At 40.8% G+C, this 24,734-nt stretch overlaps 1 protein-coding gene across 2 annotated transcripts in view; it reads left to right on the top strand.

Moving 5' to 3' along the window:
- rab6ba (RAB6B, member RAS oncogene family a) overlaps positions 1–24,734 on the top strand; it is a 56,776-nt gene that overhangs the window by 4,459 nt on the left and 27,583 nt on the right. For both annotated transcript variants that reach the window (XM_083911333.1, XM_083911332.1), the window contains exon 2: positions 23,797–23,855. In XM_083911333.1, coding sequence (XP_083767459.1) covers positions 23,797–23,855 — 59 coding nt within the window. The remainder of the gene's footprint in view (positions 1–23,796; positions 23,856–24,734) is intronic.

Genomic DNA, 24,734 nt, shown 5'->3' with positions numbered 1-24,734 from the left:
GGAGCAGCCGAGCCGACACATTTCGTCACTGAGGCTGTGAAACCGCAGATGCAGATGGAGATACTGCATATTTACCCACATGTGCACATCAAGAATATGCAGCTATTATATACTGAAATGATAAGCATAAATACTATAGCAAACAGGATACCACAGTCACAATTCTGTCTCAAATGTGGAATACGGTTCAGAAGTGCAGCAAAATAATCTTTTAGTTTGTATTGGATGTATTTCAATCTGGTAATGTGTTTCGCTCAGATAAGGCAAGTTTGATTTGAAACAGACAGAAAAAACTGCTTCCGGTACTTGATGTCTAGGTTATGTATGCCAGCCTGTGTGAGCACCCATTTCCTAACAGAAACTGTTAGTGTTACTCAATGATGAGAATATCTTGCTGGTGTGAATCAGAGGAGGTTGGAGATGAAATGTGTTGAGAACACTGCTGTGATTTTCATGTAGGTTGGTTTGTTTCATTTGTTTAGACTTTTCTGTTCCTTGAAGCTCTATGCAACAACTTTTGCAACACAGGTCATTTGTTAATCATCTGTATGCCTCTTGTTTTAACATTGTGATATTAAATTGTTTAGATATTTCTACATACAAACACAAAGCCAGTTTACCAGTCTAATAGTAAGAATGTTCCACAATCTGTTTAGTTTTCTCTCATGCCCCGATAGCTACACCTATGCTCTTGTAAAACACCTCCAGCTTGATGAGCAAAATTCTTCATCACTGCAGTGTTGTTAGTTTATCATAAATGGAGTGCTAACAAATCAAAGAAAATGCCAGTCACCTTCTTCAAGTCAATTACCTCTCATCACATCACCTACCACAAAGGGCTTAACACGCTTACCTAGTTTTATACTAACTGTATAGACAGATATGACTTAAATATTTACATTGACCAATAGTCAGGTGCATATGATGATCAGTCAGTGTACAGTGGGTCGATTATTGGCACTGAAGGGAACTTGCATGTAGGGAAAAAGCTATAGTGGGCAATAATACCTTTAGATGACTTTATATACCTTGTTTCTGTTATTTTGTCCACCCAATTCATATCAGTGATGATAAGCTAAAGAACAGAATAAATAAAGTGGCAACTGCAAATATCTGCTTTGCTTGCCCAGCGATTAAAATATTGCAAATAAACTTGTGATGTATTATGAAATCTAACACCAATAATTTCTACAAGTGATTCCTTTAAATCCCATTGGTTGTTGAGAACAACTCTTGCACTTGCTGTAGTGTTTGTTTCTGTAGATTTAGTGGGATTTTGGATTCAGTCTGTGATATTTCATTGATTAGATAGTGTCCAGGGCCATCATTAAGTCACTACTACTTAATGGTGACCATCACAGTGTGTTCTCTTCGTCATACCTTTATTAGACAGTGTCGGCAGATGACAGGAAATTAGTGTAGAGAGATGGGAACGGCATGCTCAGCTGGATGCCAAACGCAGACGTTGCAGTTCATGATTTCCGCATTAACTACACAATTTTTTTTTTTTTTGTGTATTTTTTTTTTCATTCTCACAATAGTATGACAGAACAAAGTATAATATTTATGTGACAATTTGAAGATTGAAGTGCATGTTTGAAAGTAAATTTGAGCAACTGCAAGGCTGGAACGTAGCATTAGTTTGGGGCTGTGTGGTAATTGAACCAGGTTAATATGATGCCATACCAAAGAAACAACACATTTCAACAGAATTTCCAGAGCGCTTTTGAATCAGTTTTCTAGAAAAAACAGAACCACAATATCCTTAAAATGAGTCAAAACAAAATCTTACCTTGTAATGCACAAACATGAAATGCAATGTAGATAGCCTAAGGTGTATGAAGGGTGGTGCAGATGATGATGACGGCTATGCTTTGCAGGTTAGAGCAGAGTGGGGAAGGTCACATGGCTGACTGGTGAGCTCTCTTCTGCTGAACTTCATCAGCTCCTCTTCCGCAATGAGGAAACTATTTTCACTGAAACACTCATGGGTAAGGGATGCTACTGATAAATATAAACGAATATAATACATGTTATATAAATATAATCGACTAAAATCATCAAAAGACTTTGAAGAAGCAACTTTTATCATCTCATCTCATCTTCAACCGCTTTTTTGGGGTCGGGTCGCGGGGGCAGCAGCTTCAGAGGGAAACTTCCCTTTCCCGGGCCACATTAACCAGCTCTTACTGGGGGATCCCGAGGGGTTCCCAGGCCAGTGTGGAGATATAATCTCTCCACCTAGTCCTGGGTCTTCCCCGAGGCCTCCTCCCAGCTAAATGAGTCTGTGTATTATGCTGCAGAGATATCTACTGAAATTAGCATGCTAACCAGCTAGCCCATCCTGTCTTGTGCCGTGAGGGGTGGTAGTGAGTCACTGCAGTGTCCAGTCTGCCAACATGGGAGGATAAAGAAATAGAGCTGCCTCGGCTCACACAAGCAGCTGCACCATGAGCAGCTTTATACTTAAAACTAAAACAACCTACACCTGAACTGAGATGTTACCTTTATATAAGGGCGCACTCACACTGTCCATTCGTGCCGTGCCCAAGCACTCACGGCTAAAGTCTAGATCGTTTGACCAGTGTGAGTGCAACTGTACCGTGCCCAGTTACTGCTCCCTTGCTGGCCGCGAGAGGTGGGCTTTAGTAAAGCACGGATGCACATGTAAGAGCAGGAGCCTTGGCAGTGGTCCTAATGTCTGTTTATATAAGACTGTTCCCCATGACGGACATTTATTAAGATGCAGCCGAACGATTCGTGGCGGTCTGATGCCGAGTGTTGACTGCAGATTTGGTCAGATAGGAATATTCCAAAAATTAGGGGTCATGACGTATAAGCAAGAAGCAATGGAGCTGAGGCTCGGATCATTTCCAGTAATGTGAGTGAAAGCGGGCCTGGTCCGCGGGGGAAGAGGGAGGGAGGGAGGGAGGGAGGGAGGAAGGGACAACCACCCTAAAGCACGGCATCACCTGGGCCGAGTGCGCCCTAAAAGAGGACTCAGTTCCTCTCTGGTCCACTTCAGCTCATTCCTCTTTCTGTTCATATATAGTTCCTCTGGAGCTTTACTGCTTTGGATTATGAGTAGTTTTCACTTGGAACAAGATATAAAATATACAAGATATAACAAGATATTCAATTTTACATCAATTTGGGCCAGTATTGTTATTAAGGGCGTACTAACACTGTCCTTCCGTACCGCGACCCGGGCTTTAGTATACTTGTCCCCCCTCCCTCTCCCCCCGCGCCCCAGTCTCGTTTGTACTCACACTACCAGGGCCTCGGCCAATGCTTCTTGCTGTCCATACGCCATCACGCCGTAACACGTCACACGCATTGATCGCGTGTGTGTGGCTTTGTTTACAAATCTTTCCACAGACCTCTGAGTTTTTGTGTGTCTTGTCGACTGTTTTTGAATATTTTCATCCGACCAAATCTGCAGTAAACACTCCACCTCCGCATCACACCAACGGGAACCTTTCACTGCCATTGTTGTTGCTGTTAAATGTCCGCGTATGGTCCATCCTTCTATTTACATGTCCGAACAGGCGGACATAACGCTACTGCCGTAGGGCTCGTGCTCGTGCTCGTACACGTGCGCACGCTCGTGCTCGTACATGTGCAAACGGCTCCGCTAAAGCCCACCTCTTTCAAGCTGGCCGTGGACGGCCCGCTGGCCGCAGTTATGCGCGGAACAGGTCAGTCAGAAGGACAGTGTGAGTACGCCCTAAGGGTAAAAAAGCTTACAGATAAAAGTTCTAGTAAATAACTATTTCATTGTTTACACATATCACAGCCATCGTCTGGTCTGACCATTTCATAATTCTGGCAACGATTGCCCTGTAAATTTATATTTAATACAGTGAATTATAAAAAATATTTTATTTTATATGATAAAACAAACAACAATAGACCTATATGAAATATATGTCTAAACTGTATATATATGACAGATGAGTTCAACCTTGTACCAGCTGCAACATTGAAGTGTTGAGCACATTAATTATTATAATCAAATACTATTCAGAAACGGATCAGTCTGCAATATGAATACTTTTACTTTGGGTAGCCAACTTAGTATATTTATACTTATACTTTTGTGCTTTTACATGTTGAATGCAGGACTTTTAACTGCAATAGAGTGTTTTAACACAGTTGTATTGCTACTTTTACTGAAGTAAAAAGTGCGTAGCCTGCTTCTTCCACCAAAGGTGACTGTTGTTGTTTTTGATTTATTTTCCACTGCTGTGGGCCAATTACCTGATGATGGTGACATATGTGCCACAGTAGACTAGATGAGATGCCGTGACGACACTCATGTGTATAGAAAATGAACATTTATAACACAGAATTTGGTTTCATCACTGCTCATCGCCGCGCGTTAGTAAACCAGTGGCCAACACACATTCTAACAAAATGACTGAAGAATGATTTGCTGTCATCGTTGATATTATGTTCTGCTTCTGCACGACCTGAACATTGTATAAACCCTGAGTATGTAGTTTCCTCCTCGGACCAAACTACTCCTCATCCACTAGTCACGAGCGGACAGTTCTGTCTATTTATTTTTTCAAGTGCTCGTCTATAGCAAGACTAGAGGGTTGAAATACAACGGCAAAGGGCGAAGTGAACCTGGAGCGCTTTATATTCTCAAAGCACAGGTGAAGAGAACCACAACGTGGACTTGAAGGGAAACGGTTCGCTTCAGAGGGGTCTGAGTTCTTTTGGAGTGTTCACATACAAAAAACGCTGAGTCATCGGCCTGAGATTGTTTAGAGGGCTGAAAGGGACGGGAGGGAAGGAAGTGTGAAAACATCCTGAGAGACTGTTAAGAGAATGGACGGATCCCCGGAGAATCGAACATCCCAGCGGAGCTTACTCGTTCAGCAGACGCGGCAGACAAAGCAGACATTATGACTATTTGACAGAAATGGTGGCCATATTGTGTTTTTGAGTGGCCAACACCTTTTTTTTTCAAAATAGTGGCCCTTAGAGAGTATCTGTGCCAAATTTCATATACTAAAGTGAACAATTTTTTTTATTAATCTGAATGAATGCAGGTTTATGCCAGGCTGTTGTCTCCTTGCACTCCACTGAGTGAGAAATCTTCTCTGGGCTGGAGCTAGTGTCTCAGAGAACTCGACTTTTGCGACAGACTCTTAAATCCAGAATCTCTATTACATTTTTGAGGTCATTGCAAGGTTTATTGTCTACTGGTATACATTCTTTAGCAGTGTTCTTGCACAAGGTGAAATGCTGCCCCTAGTTTTTTGGAGCTGGGTCCAGTAACTGCACCTTTTTAAAGTGATACGATAACAATCGAGTACTTCATCTGATACCTTTTTTTCCTACTTTATTAGATATCCATCTTATGAACAAATGAGTTGTACACAAAAACTACATAAAACTGATCATTGTAGTATTATTTTTAAACATAATACACAGCGTTTGACTTCACCACACCACAGACTGTATGGTTTGTAGCTGCTGCGGTAGTGGGCCAATCACACAACATTAAATCATAAAGAACACTTGCAGCGTTTGGCTGTGAGCAAATCTATACAAATATTTTTTTTTTATTTATAAGATTGCGGTACAAAAAGGATCCAATGCAGGTATTTTTTGATCAGAGAAGTTTTGATCCTACTTGGTACCGGTTTATTTCTGTCAATACCTTAAAGGTATCAAGTATCACTACATAGCTAGAAAGCTTTGATAGGCTACTGATCAGCTCAGCTACCCACTAATGTCCATAACTGATCAAAGGTTGTCAATCCCAGCAACGTCCTTGGCTAGTCCCTACTTCCATGGCTCTGGTGCAAGAATGCATGTCTCAGAGCATGTGCGTTCTATTCTGTGCCTGGCACACTGGGCATTTTTAGATGCTGAACAGTTGAACCTTCAACTTCAGTACTTACAGTACCTGTTTTTTGCCATGCTAGAGGCATGGTTATAGGGAGGACAATGTTGCTCTGTCAGTCGCTCCACAACTTTGATCAGTGCTAAAATATCCGAATAATCACAGGATGGACTGCCATGAGGAAAATCATAATCCTTTTAGGATTACTAATGACTTTGGTGATCCCCTCACATTTCCTGTAGCGCCACCATGAGGTTTATGATTTGGCTTTTAAGGAAATATCTCAACTACTACTGGATGAGTTGTACAGTACAGTACATTCATGGTTAATATAAGATGACTCCTAAGGACTGGTTATTCTCTGACCTATTTAGCGTCACAAGCAGGTCACAGTGTTTGCTTATCTTCTTCAATATCTCAATGTCTACTTTAATGGATTGGCACCATATTTTGTGAAGTCATTCATGGTCCCCAGAAGATCCTCCCTTTGGTGCTAAGCTGATGAAAGTTAATAACTTTGGTGATCATCATTTATTCTTTGACTAGATGCATTAATGATATGCTAATGACATTCCCATCATCCTCAGCTGTACTTTGTGTTCATTGCTTAGTTTAAAATGTTAGCATGCTAACAAGCAAAATTATGATTGCGAAGATGGTACTAAACATACTTGTCTAACATCAGCATTTTAGCTTTGTCATGATAGCATGCTGAGGTTTATTAAAAAAAAGAAAAGAAATGGTAACATTTTTTGACATTTTCTAAAGAGGTGCATTAAGTCCTCCAGGAGCTGGTTTGCAGCCAAGGAATACCAAGCAGAGCGAAGGTAGTGCTATACATATGCTGCACAGCTGAGTGGGCGTGTTCCCAAAGGCCCATGGGAGAGCACAGCCTCACTTACACACTCTGCCCAGAATAAAACAGGATTGCAAATCTGTCTACTGCCCATGCAGTGATGTAGAGAAAATGTCTGTTTCAGTTCCCCAATATCTGATGACACTCTGCTTTTTTTTCAGAATAAATGTTAGAGAAACTAACTAACTTTAGGAACAGATTCAGGAACTTTTAAAGTATTTCACATGATTCAGCTGGAGAGACCATTCTCGCTAAATTGCGTGTCTTAGAAATATATTGGGCTCTTGCTTTATGGGAGCTCTTTCGGAGGAAAGAGACAGAGAATACCATTTGAACAAAATCCTGGTTACTCAAACAGAACGGCCTTGTGAATAAAATCCCTGCTGTGTAGGAAGGCTGTCATTTACCCAGCATGGGATGTGACACTTCACTGAGTTCAGCAGGTCTCCATCAGTGTTTACCCTTTCCCTAGCTCCCCAGATGAGCCCTCATCATGGGGATGCCGTAGCCTGAATGCAATCTGCTGTAAGAATAAAATGGAGCAATGTTTAGTGGGTTTTTATTTATTGACGAGCTGTGTCATTTTTAAAAAATTATATAAGCAAATGTTTTGAATCTGCACTGTACAATGCTGTACATAAGACTGTAAGAATATATTGTCTCATTGAGATGCCAGTGTGAGCACCACGCAGAACACCCCACTGGGATTTATGGAGTGGAGGGAAGCTGAACATTTATCAATCCAGTTTAACATAGTAGGGAGTGTTTTATCTAACTCGGTGCACAAGGAAATGAATCACTTCCAGACAACCTGCATACAATCAGGTGGCAGAGATGCTGTGGGACTGCAGAAATGTAGGAACGTCCTGATTTCATTGTGTATTCAGTGATGGCTTTTTTTTTATTGTTCTTTTTAATCAGATGTATTTCTGTCCTTCTACATCCCATTATACTGCTTATCCTGTCAGCATCATTTGGACACTAAGGCATCTCCAGGCCCTGCTTTAATCTTTTTGTCTATGTTTTCTTCCTGGAGCCTGGATGATTCTGTATAAGCTGATGCCTGTTTAGATATGTGCTGTAACCGTGGGATAGTTGAGCCTTGTAGCAAAGGCAAGCTCTGAAACACAATGGTTACAATGCTTGTGTTGTTTCTACTGTGGAACAAAGATCTAAAGGTGAACAGGCTACAATTTTAAAGCATGAGATCAGCCTTGAGTCAGCATTTCTTTGCTGGGCCCATCATGGCTGTTTTATCTGAATATCAAAACAATATTTTGTTGGGTGACCTCTAGATCACTGGGTAGAGTGCCATGTAGTTTCAGTCTGACCTGCAGCCTTTTGCTATGAGTCACCCCGCTCTCTCCCCTTTCCTGTCACTCTTCAGCTGTTCTAATAAAAAGAAGAAAAAATTCATTAAAAAAATATTTTAAAAAAAGCATGGCAAAGCAGTTATAGACTACTGGCTCCATGCCAATTTACTAATATGTTTCGGCTTTTCTGCAAAATTAGATTAGTCATTGTTCAAGACGATCCTTTTTACCATAGAGGAAAGCAAAAGAACTTGAAGCACCATGTCAAGTAGGCTGAACCCGACCCAAACATCATTTGTAAATATTTGTCCAACCTGTCGGGTCCGAATGAGTAGCCACAGTATAATAACTAACATTTATTAATTGTTGCAGTTTTGAGAGTGAGGGTAGTAGATAAAGTTTTTTAGCAGTGGGGGACGGACTGTGACTAGTACACAATTCATTGCCTTTCTAAGAAGCCAGGTCCTGTTTGACCAAGGGCTTTTGAACTTGATGAAGTTGTTTTTGAATTAGAATCAGCTGAAAATAATTCTTCTTGCCTAAGTGATGCATGCAAGCTGGTTTCACAATGCACTCAAAAGGAAATAATATTTATTGGCTCTGGCTGTTCGCCAGCATCAAGAAAACAGCTCAAAGACTCTGTTGGGATGCCCATGTTGCTGTGTTTCAATAAACCATGAGAACTTGAAGACCTAAAGGTTCTATTATGTGTATTTTTTAAACCCTCAAAAGTATGGCTTAATGTAATTAACGGCAGTCAGTAGGTCATTGACCATATTGTTTAATACTCTATTCTATCTTTGATCAATATTAGCTCAACTTATCCGGGCTGCCCCTTGTTATTACTGTAACAGCAAAGGAAATTGCCCTATGGACAACAACGGGATAATGACATTTCCGTTAATTAAAAGTAGACAGAGGGTGTAAATAATAAATGCAGTTGGTTTTATTTATCACAGTGCAGTTGACACACAGTTTTCACTGGACAAGAAAACAGCAACTTTTGTTGTAAGATGAAACCTCCCACTCCAGTCACTACCACTCCCAGACATGCAGGGTACTTTTGTTTAAAATAGTTGATCCTACCCTGAAAGTCTATTTTAGCTGTGCAGTAGTCATTTCGGTCTATATACTATATTTTTAAAATGTTTATATTTATTTTAAAGATTTTTTTGGGCAGTTTTCAAGCCTGTTATTATATAGGACAGACAAGAAATTGGGTGAGAGAGAGAGAGGGGGAGACATGCAGCAAAGGGCCGCAGGTCAGAGTCGAACCCGCAGCCGCTGCCTCAAGGACCTTCAGCCTCTTTACATCGGGCGACTTGTCTAACCATTGTTCCACCGGCCACCTCTTATTTATTTTTTGTCATGAAGAATATTCTCAGACTTCTTAATCTTGGGGTCTACATTGTTTTATGAAAAATGCAAAACTTTCATGTTCCTCTGATCTGTCTTGCTGCATATTGGGCCGTTGAACATATAAAGCAGCTCTCTATACTATAACTACTAATATGATGTCTGCTCTAAGGCTGTCATGATAATAGAATTTTAACCTCACAATTCTAGTATTAAAAAATGATGATCAATATTTCTTTCAATACCACGGCAAAAAAAATCCATGTCTCACAACATATGAGAACTGTTTTTTTCTTTCTATTTGAATTAACATCCTGCACACTTCTTCCCTGTTGTTTCATCTTTGCACCCTTGGGTTGAAAATCTGATGTTGTACATCTCTTTATTTCATAGCTTCTGTACTTCTGATACAGTTGAATGCCTGATCAATAATTAGTTTTTATTCAAGTGAATGAAGATAATTTGGTGTTTTTATTGCATCAATGTTAAATTGATGTAGAAGCAACAGCTTGATGATAAATGTAAAGAAAATGAAGCAGTAGGTAAACATAAAAAGTGTAGCCCATTACTAGGGATCGACGATATGTGTTTTTTAGGGCAGATGCCGATACAGATTTGTTTTTTTATCAGCCTTAGCCGATGACCTATACGGACTGCCGATTTTCTTGTGCCAATATTTGGAGCCGTTTCTACTTTCCCCCCCTCAATTTACATCATAAAAAGGACACAATGATTATCACAAGTCTCAATTTAAAAAAAAGGAAAATTTATTGAACTTGCCTGTCTGTAAATAATGACGGGAAAAAACTTTTGGCCATCGCAGCTGCCTGCATCAGCTGATACCGATACACCTAAAAACGCAAATATCGGCCGATAGTATCGGCCGGCAGATGTATCGGTCTATACTACCCATGGCTGTATAAAAAATGGACGTAGGCTCTCCGTTAAGGTCCGTTCTCTCAACTTCATCCAGTCGTCCTCTCCTACAGGAGTCTCCATCTTGTCAGACTTTGACCCCGCTTCATTTCCTCTTACCAAAAAAGGGCATGTATGTGACGTTGGGAGGAGGGGGATACATCCATCTGGCTGACATTTACCTCCAAGGAGAAGTGAGGGCCAGGGGCTAGCTGTCACTCAAGAGGCCGCGTCCCTAATTATTCATAAACTTTAACCTCCAATAAAATAAAAAATGACCCTGGTACAAAAAAAAAATCCCCCCCCTTAGTGTTGCCATGGAGATATGACCTAAACATACAGACTAGAATTTTTTTTGTACCAGGCCCTAAATAGGTTTAATCATGCTGTGAAAACGGTCTATTGAACATGGTCAATGAGAAATTGCTCTGTTATGAAACATGTCCCTATTGGCCACTGGGTGAACTGCAGGTTTTGGCACTTCTTTATTGGATCAACCAGGAAGTTGCTGTGGTGGGGGCTTGGTGTAGCCCTGAGCAGATGAAGCTGCCCACTCTGAAAGTTTACTGGAACTGTAATGTTTGATTAAGGTTTTAAATGGCATTTTTATTATGTTTATAGTATGAGATATAATAAGATACTTTCAATTGTTAATTTGGATATTTACTTATTTGTTAACAGTGGAAACCTCCAGTAGCAGTGTGCTGTCGTACAGCCTAGCTACAGTGTTAAATGTTCAGATTGTAGGCCATGTGTGTGAAAAGTATTGTAGGACTCTCTGACGTTTAAAAGTTGGAAATTCTGATCACTGGGTTTCCCCCAGGAGCCAGGTAACCACCCAGATCGTGACGTGATGTCATTGATTGTTGTGTTCCATTTACTTGGTATCCTAAACAATAGCTACACTGATTAGATATTCTGCATTTGCTCTGTGAAATACAGTGTAGCACCTCTGCTTTTGCCCTGGGGCTGTGGATAATGAATGTTCGGCACAACATATTTAACAGTGTGTATTGAACACTTTGAAAACCTGCTTGTAATTTACTCCTAGGCACTACATAGTTACAGTCGCTTTGCTAACCACACTGCTTTATTCAACACTGAGAACATGAGCATATCTGAGAATATCAGAAGTAATACAACATACTGCATTTATGGAAGACTGGAAATGAAAGCAGTGTCCTCTTTCTGTGAGAGGATGCTCTCTTCATTTCTCCAGCTGCCCCTCTGCCTTGTGAGAATGAAATCTAATTTAAACATTAACACCTCAAGTTGGTTTGGCCCAAGCCCTCTGGCCTCCAACAGGAGACATATGACTTCTATCTCCTTTCCCAAGGCAATTGCAAACACCACAAGAGTCATTTTTGTGTGTGTGTGTGTGTGTGTGTGTGTGTGTGTGTGTGTGTGTGTGTGTGTGTGTGTGTGTGTGTGTGTGTGTGTGTGTGTGTGTGTGTGTGTGTGTGTGTGTGTGTGTGTGTGTGTGTGTGTGTGTGTGTGTGTGTGTGTGTGTGTGTGTGTGTGTGTGTGTGTGTGTGTGTGTGTGTGTGTGTGTGTTGCATTAAACGTCTCATTAGACCGCATAAGGCTGTGAAATGGCTTTCTGAGTGCTTTATGTGTGCGCGGGACACTCTGCCTTTGTTGAGTTTGAAAGCATGTTCATCCATTATTCAGAGGTGTTGGTCAATGGCCGTGTCCTGGTAAGAGTTCATATTACAAATTTCCTGCAGGTGCAGTCCATGTGACACACATTGTAAAAAGAAGCAAAAAAGAGTGTTGTTTCTATTTGTAATACCTTCACAAAATCATTATGTCTATTTATGTGTCTGATTGGTTCTGATTGGTCTACTGGGTAAGTTGTCTGTCTGTAGTCAGGCAGGGGAGAGAGAGAAAGAGAGAGAGAAATGATTGACTAAATACATAAATATATGGAGAGAGAGCCTTTGAATTTTCTTCCTCCATTCATTGGTTGTCAGTAGTTTGTCAAGACTAAGGGCTCTATCTTACACCTGGCGCAAAGCAGCGCACAGTGCAACTGTCATTTCAGACGGATGCAGCTGTCATTTTCATGCCTGCGTTGTGTAGGTAGCAATGTACTTGCGCCCAGAGGCGTAGCCATCATTTCAGAAGTGAGTGGGGACAGATTGTTCAGGAGAAAGCCTGATTTTATTGAGTGATTTATCATCCTTGAATTCAATTGCACCTCTCCTTAGCGGCTAAATAACCAAATAACCACAAAAAGCCACAGCACGACACAGAACCATGTAAAATGTTCAAAATCAAAAGTTTGATCAGTGATCTGATCTCTTTGTTCTGGTTCAAACTCCAGCTGCAGCTGTTTGATACTTTTTGGGGGGAGTCCAGTCAGAAGACCGTTACAGTCTATTGGAGATGAAAGCATGAATTAGCTTCTCCTGATCAGTTTGGGACATAAAACCCTTAATTCTGGATATGTTCCTAAGTTGATAAGAAGCCGATTTGGTGACTGATTTGATATGGCTGTTGAAGGTCAGATCTGAGTCTATCAGTACGCCAAGGTTTCAGACTTGGTCTTTAGTTTTCTGACAGCAACCCTCTTCTCTTTATTGCCAAAATAAATAATCTCAGTTTTCTCTTGATTTTGCTGAAGGAAATTTTGGTTCATCCAATTTTTGACTTGCTCTAAACAGTGACATAATGAATCTATTGGACTGCAGTCATCTGGAGACAGTGCAAGATATACCTGTGTGTCATCTGCATAACTATGATAGTTGACAATAAAATTCAAAACATTAAAATTGACCAAAGGCACCATATTTACTGTTAGTTGAACTGAAGGGGTCCAAGGACCGATCGGTTTGACAACTACCAATGGTCACAAAATAACTCCGCTCCTCCAAGTACGACCTGAACCATTTTAGGACTCTTTCGCTGAGTCCTGCCCAGGTTTCCAACCTGTTCAGCAGTATACTGTGATTTATACGTCATTTAACACTCTAATAAGAGCTGTTTCTGTAATGTACAGGTCGGAAGCCTGATTGAAATTTGTCAAAAAGTCCACTGGGGTTCAAGAAGTTGCTGAGTTGATTAAAAACCACTTTCTCAACGATCTTGGCTATAAAGGAAACATTTGAGATGGGTCTGTAATAAGTTAAAATGGTAGTATCCAACTTTCTGTTTTTTAAGAGTGCCTTGATGGCAGCTACTTTTAGAGGTTTAGGAAACGGGCCTGATTAAAGTGAGCAATTTATTATTTGCTGCAGATCTGTTTGGACAGAGCTTACAGTAGTTTTAAAAGTCAGATGGCATTGTGTCAAGACAACATGTCGATTTTTTAAGATGCCAAACTGTTTCTTCTACCGTTTTGGGTCAACTGTATTGTATACAGTTGATGACAAAACGATAACAACATGCAAAAAAGTAATTAATACATCTAAAAACATAAGCCAAAAGCAGAGCCAGGGGGAGTTTCAAATATATACATCAATCAATAGAATCAAGTTTTTATCAAATCGTTTTTTATTTTTATTAATGTCAGTAGTTGGAAACAGTGGACTAGGAACAAGTTTCATTAGCGATCGGATGAATGGAATAACCCGAGTCCTTAAAATGATATGGGTTGACCATCACTAGTTCAGAGACACGAGCTGTAGCTCCAGTCTTGATTTGTCTGCAGCGCCCCTGGGTTAGGTTATGCGTCAACTGGATATGGTGAAGGCTGTGCTGTAATCCAATACTAATTTTTAGTATCGGTTATTTTCCGAGTAGCAATTTTTTTGGCAGCCCTAGTGATTACACACACAAAATCAATCATAGAGAGAGACCCATGTGACAGTACGATAACCCTGCAGACCTCAAAATGCTGAGGTAGCAGATGGCCCAGATGTTAAAGACTTTGATGCAGAGACAGCAGCCAGAAACACAAAGTGGTGACAAAGTAGCATCGGAAGAAGACGACCTGTGTTGGAAGACTGTGGGTGTGTGACATAGACTGATGGATTAGGGAGGCAGCAATAAGGAGCTAATGGTGAGAGTGATGTCATGTGAACAAATTGAACTGAATGTTAAACTATGAAACCTGATTTTAGCTGAAACATTAAGGTTTCTTTTCACCGACAAATCACCCTAACAGTGTTCCTTTTCTGACTCTTTATGGTCTACCTAACATGGTAGCATGGTGAAAAGCAGATCCACTAATGTATAAGCATGCAGGAGAGAGCTAGGCTTTACAAAACTGGGGCCAGCGGTTTGCCTCCGGCAGCCTCACATGTAATGGTTGAAGTCAGAGTGCTCATCATCACTCACTTTTGGGATTTGCTGGTATGAAAAATGCAAGATTTGATTTTCCTCTCATTGGAGGTACATACTAGGACCCAACAATCTTTATACCTTTTGCTGTCACATTGTTATTCAAATAAGGGGCATGGCTTTAGGTAAACTAGTTTAGGTGGTAAACTATGACGTGATATTGATTCTGTCTGTGGAGTAGCTTGAGCAAGGCACCTGTCAGTATTTTGTCAATGATGTAACCCAGGCGCAGCTAGCTGATGTTTGTGCAACATCCACGTTAGTTGTGATTGTTGTCAGGTATATTTCAAATGAACCTTAAATAAAAAGTGTTTCAGTGCTGGTGGCATTTCCTTTTGATTTGCTAATGCATGTGTAATTTGTTAACTTAGACTGAAGTAAATTCATTTTGAGGCCATCTGCTGTTTGGATTTCTCCTTTAGGGTTCTGTATGCCAGCTGCTGTGGCTATGAATAAACAAGTACACAGATGCAAGAGTCCATATCTCTCCCACTGTTCTGTATCTTCTCCAGGTCTCTGTGCTCTCCATCCTCAGCAAGGACAAGCAAAAATAACCACTTATTTTTCTCTGTTCCTTCACTCATTGATAAATATTAGATATGTGCCTCCCTCCGGCGTGCCCAGCTCTCATCCTGGTGCCGTGCGAAGGCAACACATGACACATACTGTTTTATTTTTATCCATCTCCTTGCAAGTGGAAGTTGGGACCATGCAGAAAGCACTGCCATGCTCTGATTGGCTGCCAAGTCCTCAAGGCTATTCCGTGATGCTTGCCGCCAAGTGACCAGCAGTGGTTTTACCTGGCTGCTTGGCACACTGTGTGTGTGTGTGTGTGTGTGTGTGTGTGTGTGTGTGTGTGTGTGTGTGTGTGTGTGTGTGTGTGTGTGTGTGTGTGTGTGTGTGTGTGTGTGTGTGTGTGTGTGTGTGTGTGTGTGTGTGTGTGTGTGTGTGTGTGTGTGTGTGTGTGTGTGTGTGTGTGTGTGTGTGTGTGTGTGTGTGTGTGTGTGTGTGTGTGTGTGTGTGTGTGTGTGTGTGTGTGTGTGTGTGTGTGTGTGTGTGTGTGTGTGTGTGTGTGTGTGTGTGTGTGTGTGTGTGTGTGTGTGTGTGTGTGTGTGTGTGTGTGTGTGTGTGTGTGTGTGTGTGTGTGTGTGTGTGTGTGTGTGTCTGTCTGTCTGTCTGTCTGTCTGTCTGTCTGTCTGTCTGTCTGTCTGTCTGTCTGTCTGTCTGTCTGTCTGTCTGTCTGTCTGTCTGTCTGTCTGTCTGTCTGTCTGTCTGTCTGTCTGTCTGTCTGTCTGTCTGTCTGTCTGTCTGTCTGTCTGTCTGTCTGTCTGTCTGTCTGTCTGTCTGTCTGTCTGTCTGTCTGTCTGTCTGTCTGTCTGTCTGTCTGTCTGTCTGTCTGTCTGTCTGTCTGTCTGTCTGTCTGTCTGTCTGTCTGTCTGTCTGTCTGTCTGTCTGTCTGTCTGTCTGTCTGTCTGTCTGTCTGTCTGTCTGTCTGTCTGTCTGTCTGTCTGTCTGTCTGTCTGTCTGTCTGTCTGTCTGTCTGTCTGTCTGTCTGTCTGTCTGTCTGTCTGTCTGTCTGTCTGTCTGTCTGTCTGTCTGTCTGTCTGTCTGTCTGTCTGTCTGTCTGTCTGTCTGTCTGTCTGTCTGTCTGTCTGTCTGTCTGTCTGTCTGTCTGTCTGTCTGTCTGTCTGTCTGTCTGTCTGTCTGTCTGTCTGTCTGTCTGTCTGTCTGTCTGTCTGTCTTTATTCAACACTGAGAACATCAGAAGTAATACAACATACTGCATTTATGGAAGACTGGAAATGAAAGCAGTGTCCTCTTTCTGTGAGAGGATGCTCTCTTCATTTCTCCAGCTGCCCCTCTGCCTTGTGAGAATGAAATCTAATTTAAACATTAACACCTCAAGTTGGTTTGGCCCAAGCCCTCTGGCCTCCAACAGGAGACATATGACTTCTATCTCCTTTCCCAAGGCAATTGCAAACACCACAAGAGTCATTTTTGTGTGTGTGTGTGTGTGTGTGTGTGTGTGTGTGTGTGTCTCTGTCTGTCTGTCTGTCTGTCTGTCTGTCTGTCTGTCTGTCTGTCTGTCTGTACCCTAAAAAAAATTTCTCTTGAAAAAAGTTCAATGTTTAAAGTTTATTTCAATCTCTTCTGTTAAAATTGTTATAATACTTGAAAAGACTAAAGTCTAAAAGTGTGTTTTACTGTTTAAGTCAAATCTATTCAATACGATTAACTACAGTCCTTGTGATCTCTCGTATATATTTATCAGTTTTGTTCTAGCGTTTTTGTTTTTTACTCACTAATTATTTAAGTGTAGAGGTGAGAGAATCCTTAACTAACTCATTTTATGGTTGCATAGTTCACAAATGGCAGCGCCTAATGTGAGCCCAGCTATGTGGTACCTTTAACACGCTGTAAAATTGCATTTTTAGCTCTTAAGAGAAGCCTTGATGAGGTGTCTGCTGACTGTGCTCAGCAGAACCTGGAGGAAGTGCAGGTTGTGCAGCAGCAGGTGCTCAGTCCTCCGTTAATTGGCCCTCATGTTGCTAACTCACTCCACAAAGTCTTTGAAGCATCCCACCAAGTAGAGACTTCATTAAAACCAAGGCTGTAATTGGAAACCCACCACACAGGAATCCCCTACCTGTGTAACTATTTATTGAGCTCTATAAGGTGACTGCATAACTGATAATTTACTCAGTGTTGTTGTATAATCAACAGGGATAGTGTGACATGTTCTTACATGCTGAATTCCTGCACTGTGTATAGTTATACATCTAAAAAAAAGTAGTAGTTTAAGTTTATATAGGTTAAATACGGAAAATAAAACTGACTACTGGTCGGTTAGCATATTCAGCTCTGTGTTCCCTCAAAGGTCAGCACTGCAAAGACGGCTTGCTGTTGGTCAACAGCACATATTTGCGCGTCAAAATTTACAAAAGCGCTGCTCTGATCACGGCGATTCAATTGAAACTAATTGATGTTTTACTGCAAAGTGTAACTGTTTTTAATCCGTGTGTCCAGGCTATCAAGCTTGAGACTTCAAATATTTGACAGAAAAACTGTCTTATAAACTGAGGCCATGGAATTTAAAGAATTAAGGCAGTTTACAGGTGTGGAAGATATAATAAAAAGGGATATTGATTTACATTGGGGTTTTTGGAGCTCAATTTGCACCAGGAGCTTAACGTCAGATTAGCTGTGCCTGTGCTGCAGGGATTTTGACCATTCTTTTCATCCGTCTCAATACAGTACAATCTGCAAGATTACATCACAGGTGTAATCCTTTAAACATGTTGACGACATGTTTCCAATGCAAGTACATGTACGTATAACCCCAAAAATGTTAGTCGTAAACATTTTGAACAGATTTCTGCTTCCATTAGTCTCATCCAATGTTGCTGTCTATTTCTATGCCAGCAGGTGGACTTGGCACATGTAACCGCAGGTATAAATGGACGATGATGCCGTCGAGTTCACATACAACGCTGCACTAGGATGTTAAAGATTCAAATGCCTTATGTAACCTCATGAATTCATCCTCTCTAACCCCTACTGCAGCTACATAATAGAAAAGAAAAACTCATCTGAAATGACCAAAGCCATTGGAGTAGAGCTATATTCTGTTCCAAAACACTTTAATGTAGGCTTACAGCAAAAGCAAGTCAAATTGAAAAGGGTTCATGTTGTTAAGGGCACTTAATCGGGACATCATCATGAAATCACAACGAACCACGCAGCGTCCCTCCCTCCACGGTCAAGACATTCACTAATTAAAGTAAGACAAAAGGAGCACATTCATTGTGTATTTTCATTTTGAGGTCCCCCCTTGCGTCCAGTTGCAAATCAGGTGTTGAATGAGCTGTTCTTAAAACAAGCACATGGGTCTTTATTAACAAGCACAGGTTAGCGTTGGATGGTGAGAGCCACATGTAGGCGGTTATGGTGAATTAAGTCTGCTGTTGTCAGAAGACATGGTGTGAATGGTAGAAAACTTTGTCCTGTCATTAAGGTGGCCATTTGCACAAGAGGAACTTTATCCACTTGATTAGAGTGTCATGGTCATCAATAGGTGCCAGACACAGATGAAAAAGCTGCATTGAATAGCCTAAATGTCAAGATGAGACACTCCGCACTATCAATAAATGTTGCATCATTGCTTCCATACCAAAGGGATTATGTACCATTATCTGGGCTATTGCCAACCCACTCGACCTTTTCTTTCTACCTTTTTCATATTTGTGATAAATACTTGCTGAACTTCCTCATGTGAATTATTGGACATTGTTCATGTACAAACAATTTCATTGAACACACTTTTAATGAAATGTTAATTGTAGTACAATGTTGCCCTTCCTTTACAAATTGAATAAGCTAGTCTGTAAACCCACTGCCCTTTGAGAACACACCTTTATTGTGACCTGAATGAGAAGAGGTTACTGCTAGGTTATCTCTGCTGCTGCTTTGGATAATACTTTTATGTCTGACTAAAGCTAGTAATCATTTGAACACCATCATAATCTCTAAAACAGTGCTCAGTGTTAATGCAAATAGGATGAAAAGCTTATGAAGGGGAAATGATCAGAAGTGTGGAGCTAATTCTGAAATGTAATCAAAAATCTGCCTCGTTAATCATTTCTTTTTAGCCTACGGAAAAGTCACAGAATGATTGCAGCCAAGAGCGTAACTAAGCTTCCTGCTTCCACCCCAGTAATTAAATTCACACAAACAGACCTGGAGTTATAGCTGAAGATATTGACAAAAAGTGAATAGTATACTCCGTTCTCCTTTTAAGATTATGAGATTATTCTAGGTAGTGCTTTGGTGTGACGTCTCCGTTATGTCATTCAATGTCCATCATTATACTGTTTTTTTATATATATACCGTGTATATATATGTGTGTATATATATATATATATATATATATATATATATATATATATATATATATATATATATACACAGTACAGACCAAAAGTTTGGACAGTACAGACCAAAAGTTTGGACACACCTTCTCATTCAATGAGTTTCCTTTCTTTTCATGACTATTGGCATTGTAGATTCAGGCATCACAACTATGAATTAACACATGTGGAAATATGTACTTAACAAAAAAGTAAAACAACTGAAAATACGCCTTGTAGTCTAGTTTCTTCAAAGTAGCCACCTTTTGCTCTGATTACTGCTTTGCACACACTCTGCATTCTTTTGATGAGCTTCAAGAGTTCGTCATCTGAAATGGTTTTCACTTCACAGGTGTGCCCTTTCAGCTTCAATAAGTGGGATTTCTTGCCTTATAAATGGGGTTGGGACCATCAGTTGTGTTGTGCAGAAGTCAGGTGGACACACAGGAGATAGTCTCACTGAATAGACTGTTAGAATTTGTATTATGGCAAGAAAAAAGCAGAAGAAAAACGAGTGGCCATCATTACTTTAAGAAATGAAGGTCAGTCAGTCCGAAAGATTGAATGAGAAGGTGTGTCCAAACTTTTGGTCTGTACTGTATATCCAAGCAAAATCTGAATATACTAATTATGGTGTCTGCAGATTTTGTTCAAACACACTCTCTCCAGATACTACTTGATTTGAGGAAGAGATAAGGGCGTGCTGTCTGTCTTAGAGATTTCAAGCTTTCTGCAATGACTGAGCAGCACAGAGAGTGCTGTCTCATGTTGCCCAGTGTCCTCCGAGAAGCATGAGTCAGCAACAAGGACTTTGGATCAGACTCGTTCTAATGTTCTGCTCTGTCATAACCGCTCATGTGAAGGCATGTCGTGCCCAGCACATATTCAGTGTGAAAAATAGTAATTAAACCACAAACAATAAACACACACATATTATATTGCGATGTGTAGGATTGTAACTACTGATGATTTTCATTACTGAGGTGTTTTTACAGCAGCACTTTTTAGTCTGGTAAAATCAGAAACCAAAACCAAAACCACTGCACCAAGACCCTTTGAGGAGGTGGTCTCTAAATGAACTCTTGAGTCGTTTGTTTGTGGTGTTAACATGATCTGACCTCAATTCAACCCAACTGCCAGGTGTACCCCTGGTAAGAGTTTGAGCTAATCAGTTCCTGTCGCCAGGTGTGTTTTGTATGCTGGGACGTGGCAGAGCAAGCAAACTGTAGCAGCTTGCATAGCAGCAGTAGCAGCTAGCCAATTGCATAGCATTGCTTCGCTTAGAAATATGAGTATTTACTTTCTTGCTCTGGCCTCAGACACATCTGACCAATAAGAGGGGTGAATATTCTCATGAGGTTTGTAATGATGTATTTTGGTCCGCTTTGATTTTTCTCTGTGTGAAAAGAAACTGAGCCAAGGGGGAAAATGCTCCAAATTTATAAACTCAGCAACTGATTCAGAACACAGCAAACCAACTGTAGGTGTAAGAATGCGAAAAAGTAATGGAAAATGCCAATTACAGTTTGCATTTACATACAGTTTACATTTCGAGGCCTGCCCCCTTGCTGGTGACTCAGCCTCCTGTGTGTGACTGCTTTGTTTCTATGTTTTTTTGTGTTTTGATTGACCACTTGCCACTAATTGCTGGCATGATTGATCACCAACGACATGATTATGGCTGTACTCAACAATCGTGCATCTGCATATCAAGCCAGTATGGAGCCGACACCAGGCCTGACTCTCACCTACACCCGGGAAGAGCTCTTTCAGCTGCGGGCTTTTGCGCCGGTGGATCCCAGCATTAAGTTCCTGGATATCAAACCTAAGGCAGGCACACAAGTAAGAAGGAGGCCATAGAGGTGGCACCCGGGCCAGAAATCACCAACGTTGATACAAACCTGTCCTGCCTTTTGTTATCATGGGGAATGTCCGCTCATTAGTTAACAAGACGGATGAGTTGACAGCCTGTCTCAAGAGCGATCGGCTTTACCGGCAGAGCAGTTTTCTCTGTCTCACCTGAACCTGGATGGATTATCACTTCTTAGGATGGATAGAGACCAAACTAAGACAGGGAAGAAACAAGGCGGAGGCGTTTGTGTGTCTGTTTACCAGCGCTGGTGTCCTCCTGGACATGTCACGGTTAAGGAGAGTGTGGGACCCAAACATCAAACTTTTTACGGTGAGTTGCCGTCATTATTTGCCGCGAGAGATCTGCATTGTGATTGTCCTGGTTGTGTATATTCCTCCATCGGGCAACAGTAAACTATTGCAGAGACAATATCGAGGATTACGCATGACTTGCAGTGCTCCTCCCCGGAGGCACGGGTTATGATAAATGGGGACTTCAACCACTGCTCTCTCTCCTCTGCTCTCCCGACAAATTGTATTTTTTCCCATGAGGGGCACAAATCTCTTGATTTGTTCAACACGAACGTTAAGAAGAGCTTTGTGGCCGAGTTGCTTCCACCGCTGCTCAAATCTTCACCGGTGATACGGAAACTTCCTACTACATCCATAGATGTGCGCATCTGGTCGGATGACACAAGTGACGCTTTAAGAGGATGCTTTGAATGCACTGACTGGAGCATATTTATTGATGGGGACAGTGACGTGAACAGTATATCTGACAAAGTGACTTGTTATATTAACTACTTTGTCGAATTGGTCATTCCCTTTAAGAAAATTCAAATATTCCCAAATAATAAACCTTGGGTAACAAGTGAAGTGAAAGCTGCTATTAACATGAAAAAAACAACTTTTTACAGTGGTGATAAAGACAGAATCAGAGATGCACAAAGAACGTTGAAAGCAGTAATCAGACAGGGGAAATGTGAATCTAAGTCTGCCTGTTCAAAACTCTTTCTGTAAACAATTGTAGCTGGGTACTCATTTGATGAACTGTGAATGTGTGAGCCTGTGCTTAAAAAATTTTGAGGAGACCGTCACAGTACATTTCTTTGAAGTGAGAAAAATATTTAATAAGGACAAATCTGGAATGGTAGCTGCACAAAAAATATTTCTGCATGTTGCACTGGGGGTATATGTAGATGAGTATATTTAGGTCTATTAGCCAAGAGTAAGTTGGATGAAATGCCAAATAACTGTATGGTAGTCACCACCATCCGCAGGCTGGCGAGTGTTTATAGGCTGATTAGACTTAACTGTAGCACTTTGGATCAGTTCAGCCGGAGTTATAGGGATATAATGTGCATCTGCACTGCTGCTAAATGGATATAAGAAGAGGATGTGATTGATTCCTGCTGGTTTCCCCATTTTCTTTGCTCCAGTCCTCCTCATTAGCAAAACCACTGAGGATAAAAAAAAAAATCTGTAAACCATATACGCCATCCATCAGAGTCAACCATGTCCCTCCAGCAGTGATTAATTCTGGTATGTCATGCCTTATGCTTCTAAAATGATGAATTCATTATTTAATTGATTTGGCTGTGGCTGTTTTCCAGTCATTTGTCAGTCAAATTCCATAAAACGCCTCCATAATGATTCATGGCAGTTTGATATATATTTAATATTTTGCACTGCACAGACATTGATAAAGGAATCAATAGTGTTGGAGCTGAACAGTGCTCAAAAACTGTAGTTTGCAACAGATTGTTGATTCAAAGTTCAAGGTACAACTGAGTATTTTGTTTTTACTCATAGAGGTGTCCTGCATAGGCCTGTGATGGATATTATCAGTAAGCGTTATGTGCAGTGTGTAGAGCACCTTTAACAGAAAACGGTATATTCATATAGAGACCCATCTCTCCTAGTAAAGGTGTGTTCAGACCAAACATAAGGCTAATCTACACCCCCATGTTATAGAGTGTTTTTTGAGTGTCAGTTTGCCAGCTTGGCTTTAGGTTTCCATGCTATGCAGATGACAGATCTGTCAGCAAAACCTGTTGAAGCACTCGCTCTCACTCACTCACTCACTCACACAAATGGATTGACTTTTCCCTCAGGTTTCCTATTTTTCAGTATAAATGTGTTTGCATTTTTGCATCTCATCATCCTTTTTTACCGCATTTAATGTATTAAATGGAAAAATATGTGTTGCAGGGACACACAAATTGCCAGTAGCGACAGCCGCATTGTAATTACATCTGGAGTCTGGACCTGATGGCACTGCTGACCTGCTGGTCACCCCTACACACAGTAATGAGCTCCCTGGGCAGCAGTGACAGCAGTGGCTGAAACCATAACCAGCTAACCCGCTGTTACATGTATTGAGTGTCTGAATTGAGGAATATAAAGTCCCTTATCTCTCATTAAATGCATTCTGTCTTGTTCTTCCCTTGCAGTTGGAAAGACTTCTCTGATCACACGGTTCATGTATGACAGCTTTGACAACACGTATCAGGTAGGTGCTATGGCCGGACTGAGAGTGAATATTTTGTTTCTAATGATCAATTTGGTCTATTTATCATCTCCCCTTTCATAGTGAACCATACAGCTTTCAATAAATCAAAGACCTAATAATCAAGGAAATACATTAACCAGAAATAACCATTTTGGTGTGTGTTTAAAATGAGGAAGTTATAGCCAACACCTTTGAACTGAACAATATCAGGAGCACTGTTGACCCTCAAGCGATCCCTATTTCTAACCCTTTTCTCCAAAGCAGCGTAATCACACTTGTCTTCCTAAAAGCAGAATATTGCTTATGCAGCCCCCGCTCTTATAGATGTCTTTGCAAGCGTCTGCAGGCACACAGAAAAAAAAACCTGCCGTATTATTGCTTTATAAGCAAAATGTATCTACTTATATGGTAATAAAAAAGGAATTAAAAATAAATCTCACAAAGCTATTCTGCCATGCTTCTCATATAGTTAGATTGACTGTGTGTGTGTGTGTGTGTGTCTTTTAGTTCACTCAGGCTCTTTATCGGGGAAATGTACAGTGTTATGAGACTGCGAAAAACCATAAGAAGATTAGTCTAAGCTGGTTCACCGAACCAGCTGGAAAAAGTTCACAAATGCCCTATGCTCTCCAAAGAGCAAAAATATTTAGATAAGATTAGCCTAAGAAACATTATATGAGACTACTGAACGTAAAGAAAAAATAAGAGGTAACTTTTGTTTAGCTTTAAGTAAGAAATACTTAAATACTTTTTGACCAAAACCTGGACCTCACCTTGTGCGGCTATAAAGTATATCTAGTTTAATTTGAAGAGTTGTTACTTTCATTTACTAACATCTGAGCTGAAAAAGACATTTCCATCGGGTACTGTATGCCCGGT

The sequence above is a fragment of the Echiichthys vipera genome (genome assembly GCF_963691815.1).
Source record: "Echiichthys vipera genome assembly, chromosome: 3".
Classification (NCBI taxonomy): Eukaryota; Metazoa; Chordata; class Actinopteri; order Perciformes; family Trachinidae; genus Echiichthys; species Echiichthys vipera.
The sequence above is the reverse complement of the archived record's forward strand: the minus strand, read 5'-3'. Positions and strand labels throughout refer to the sequence as shown.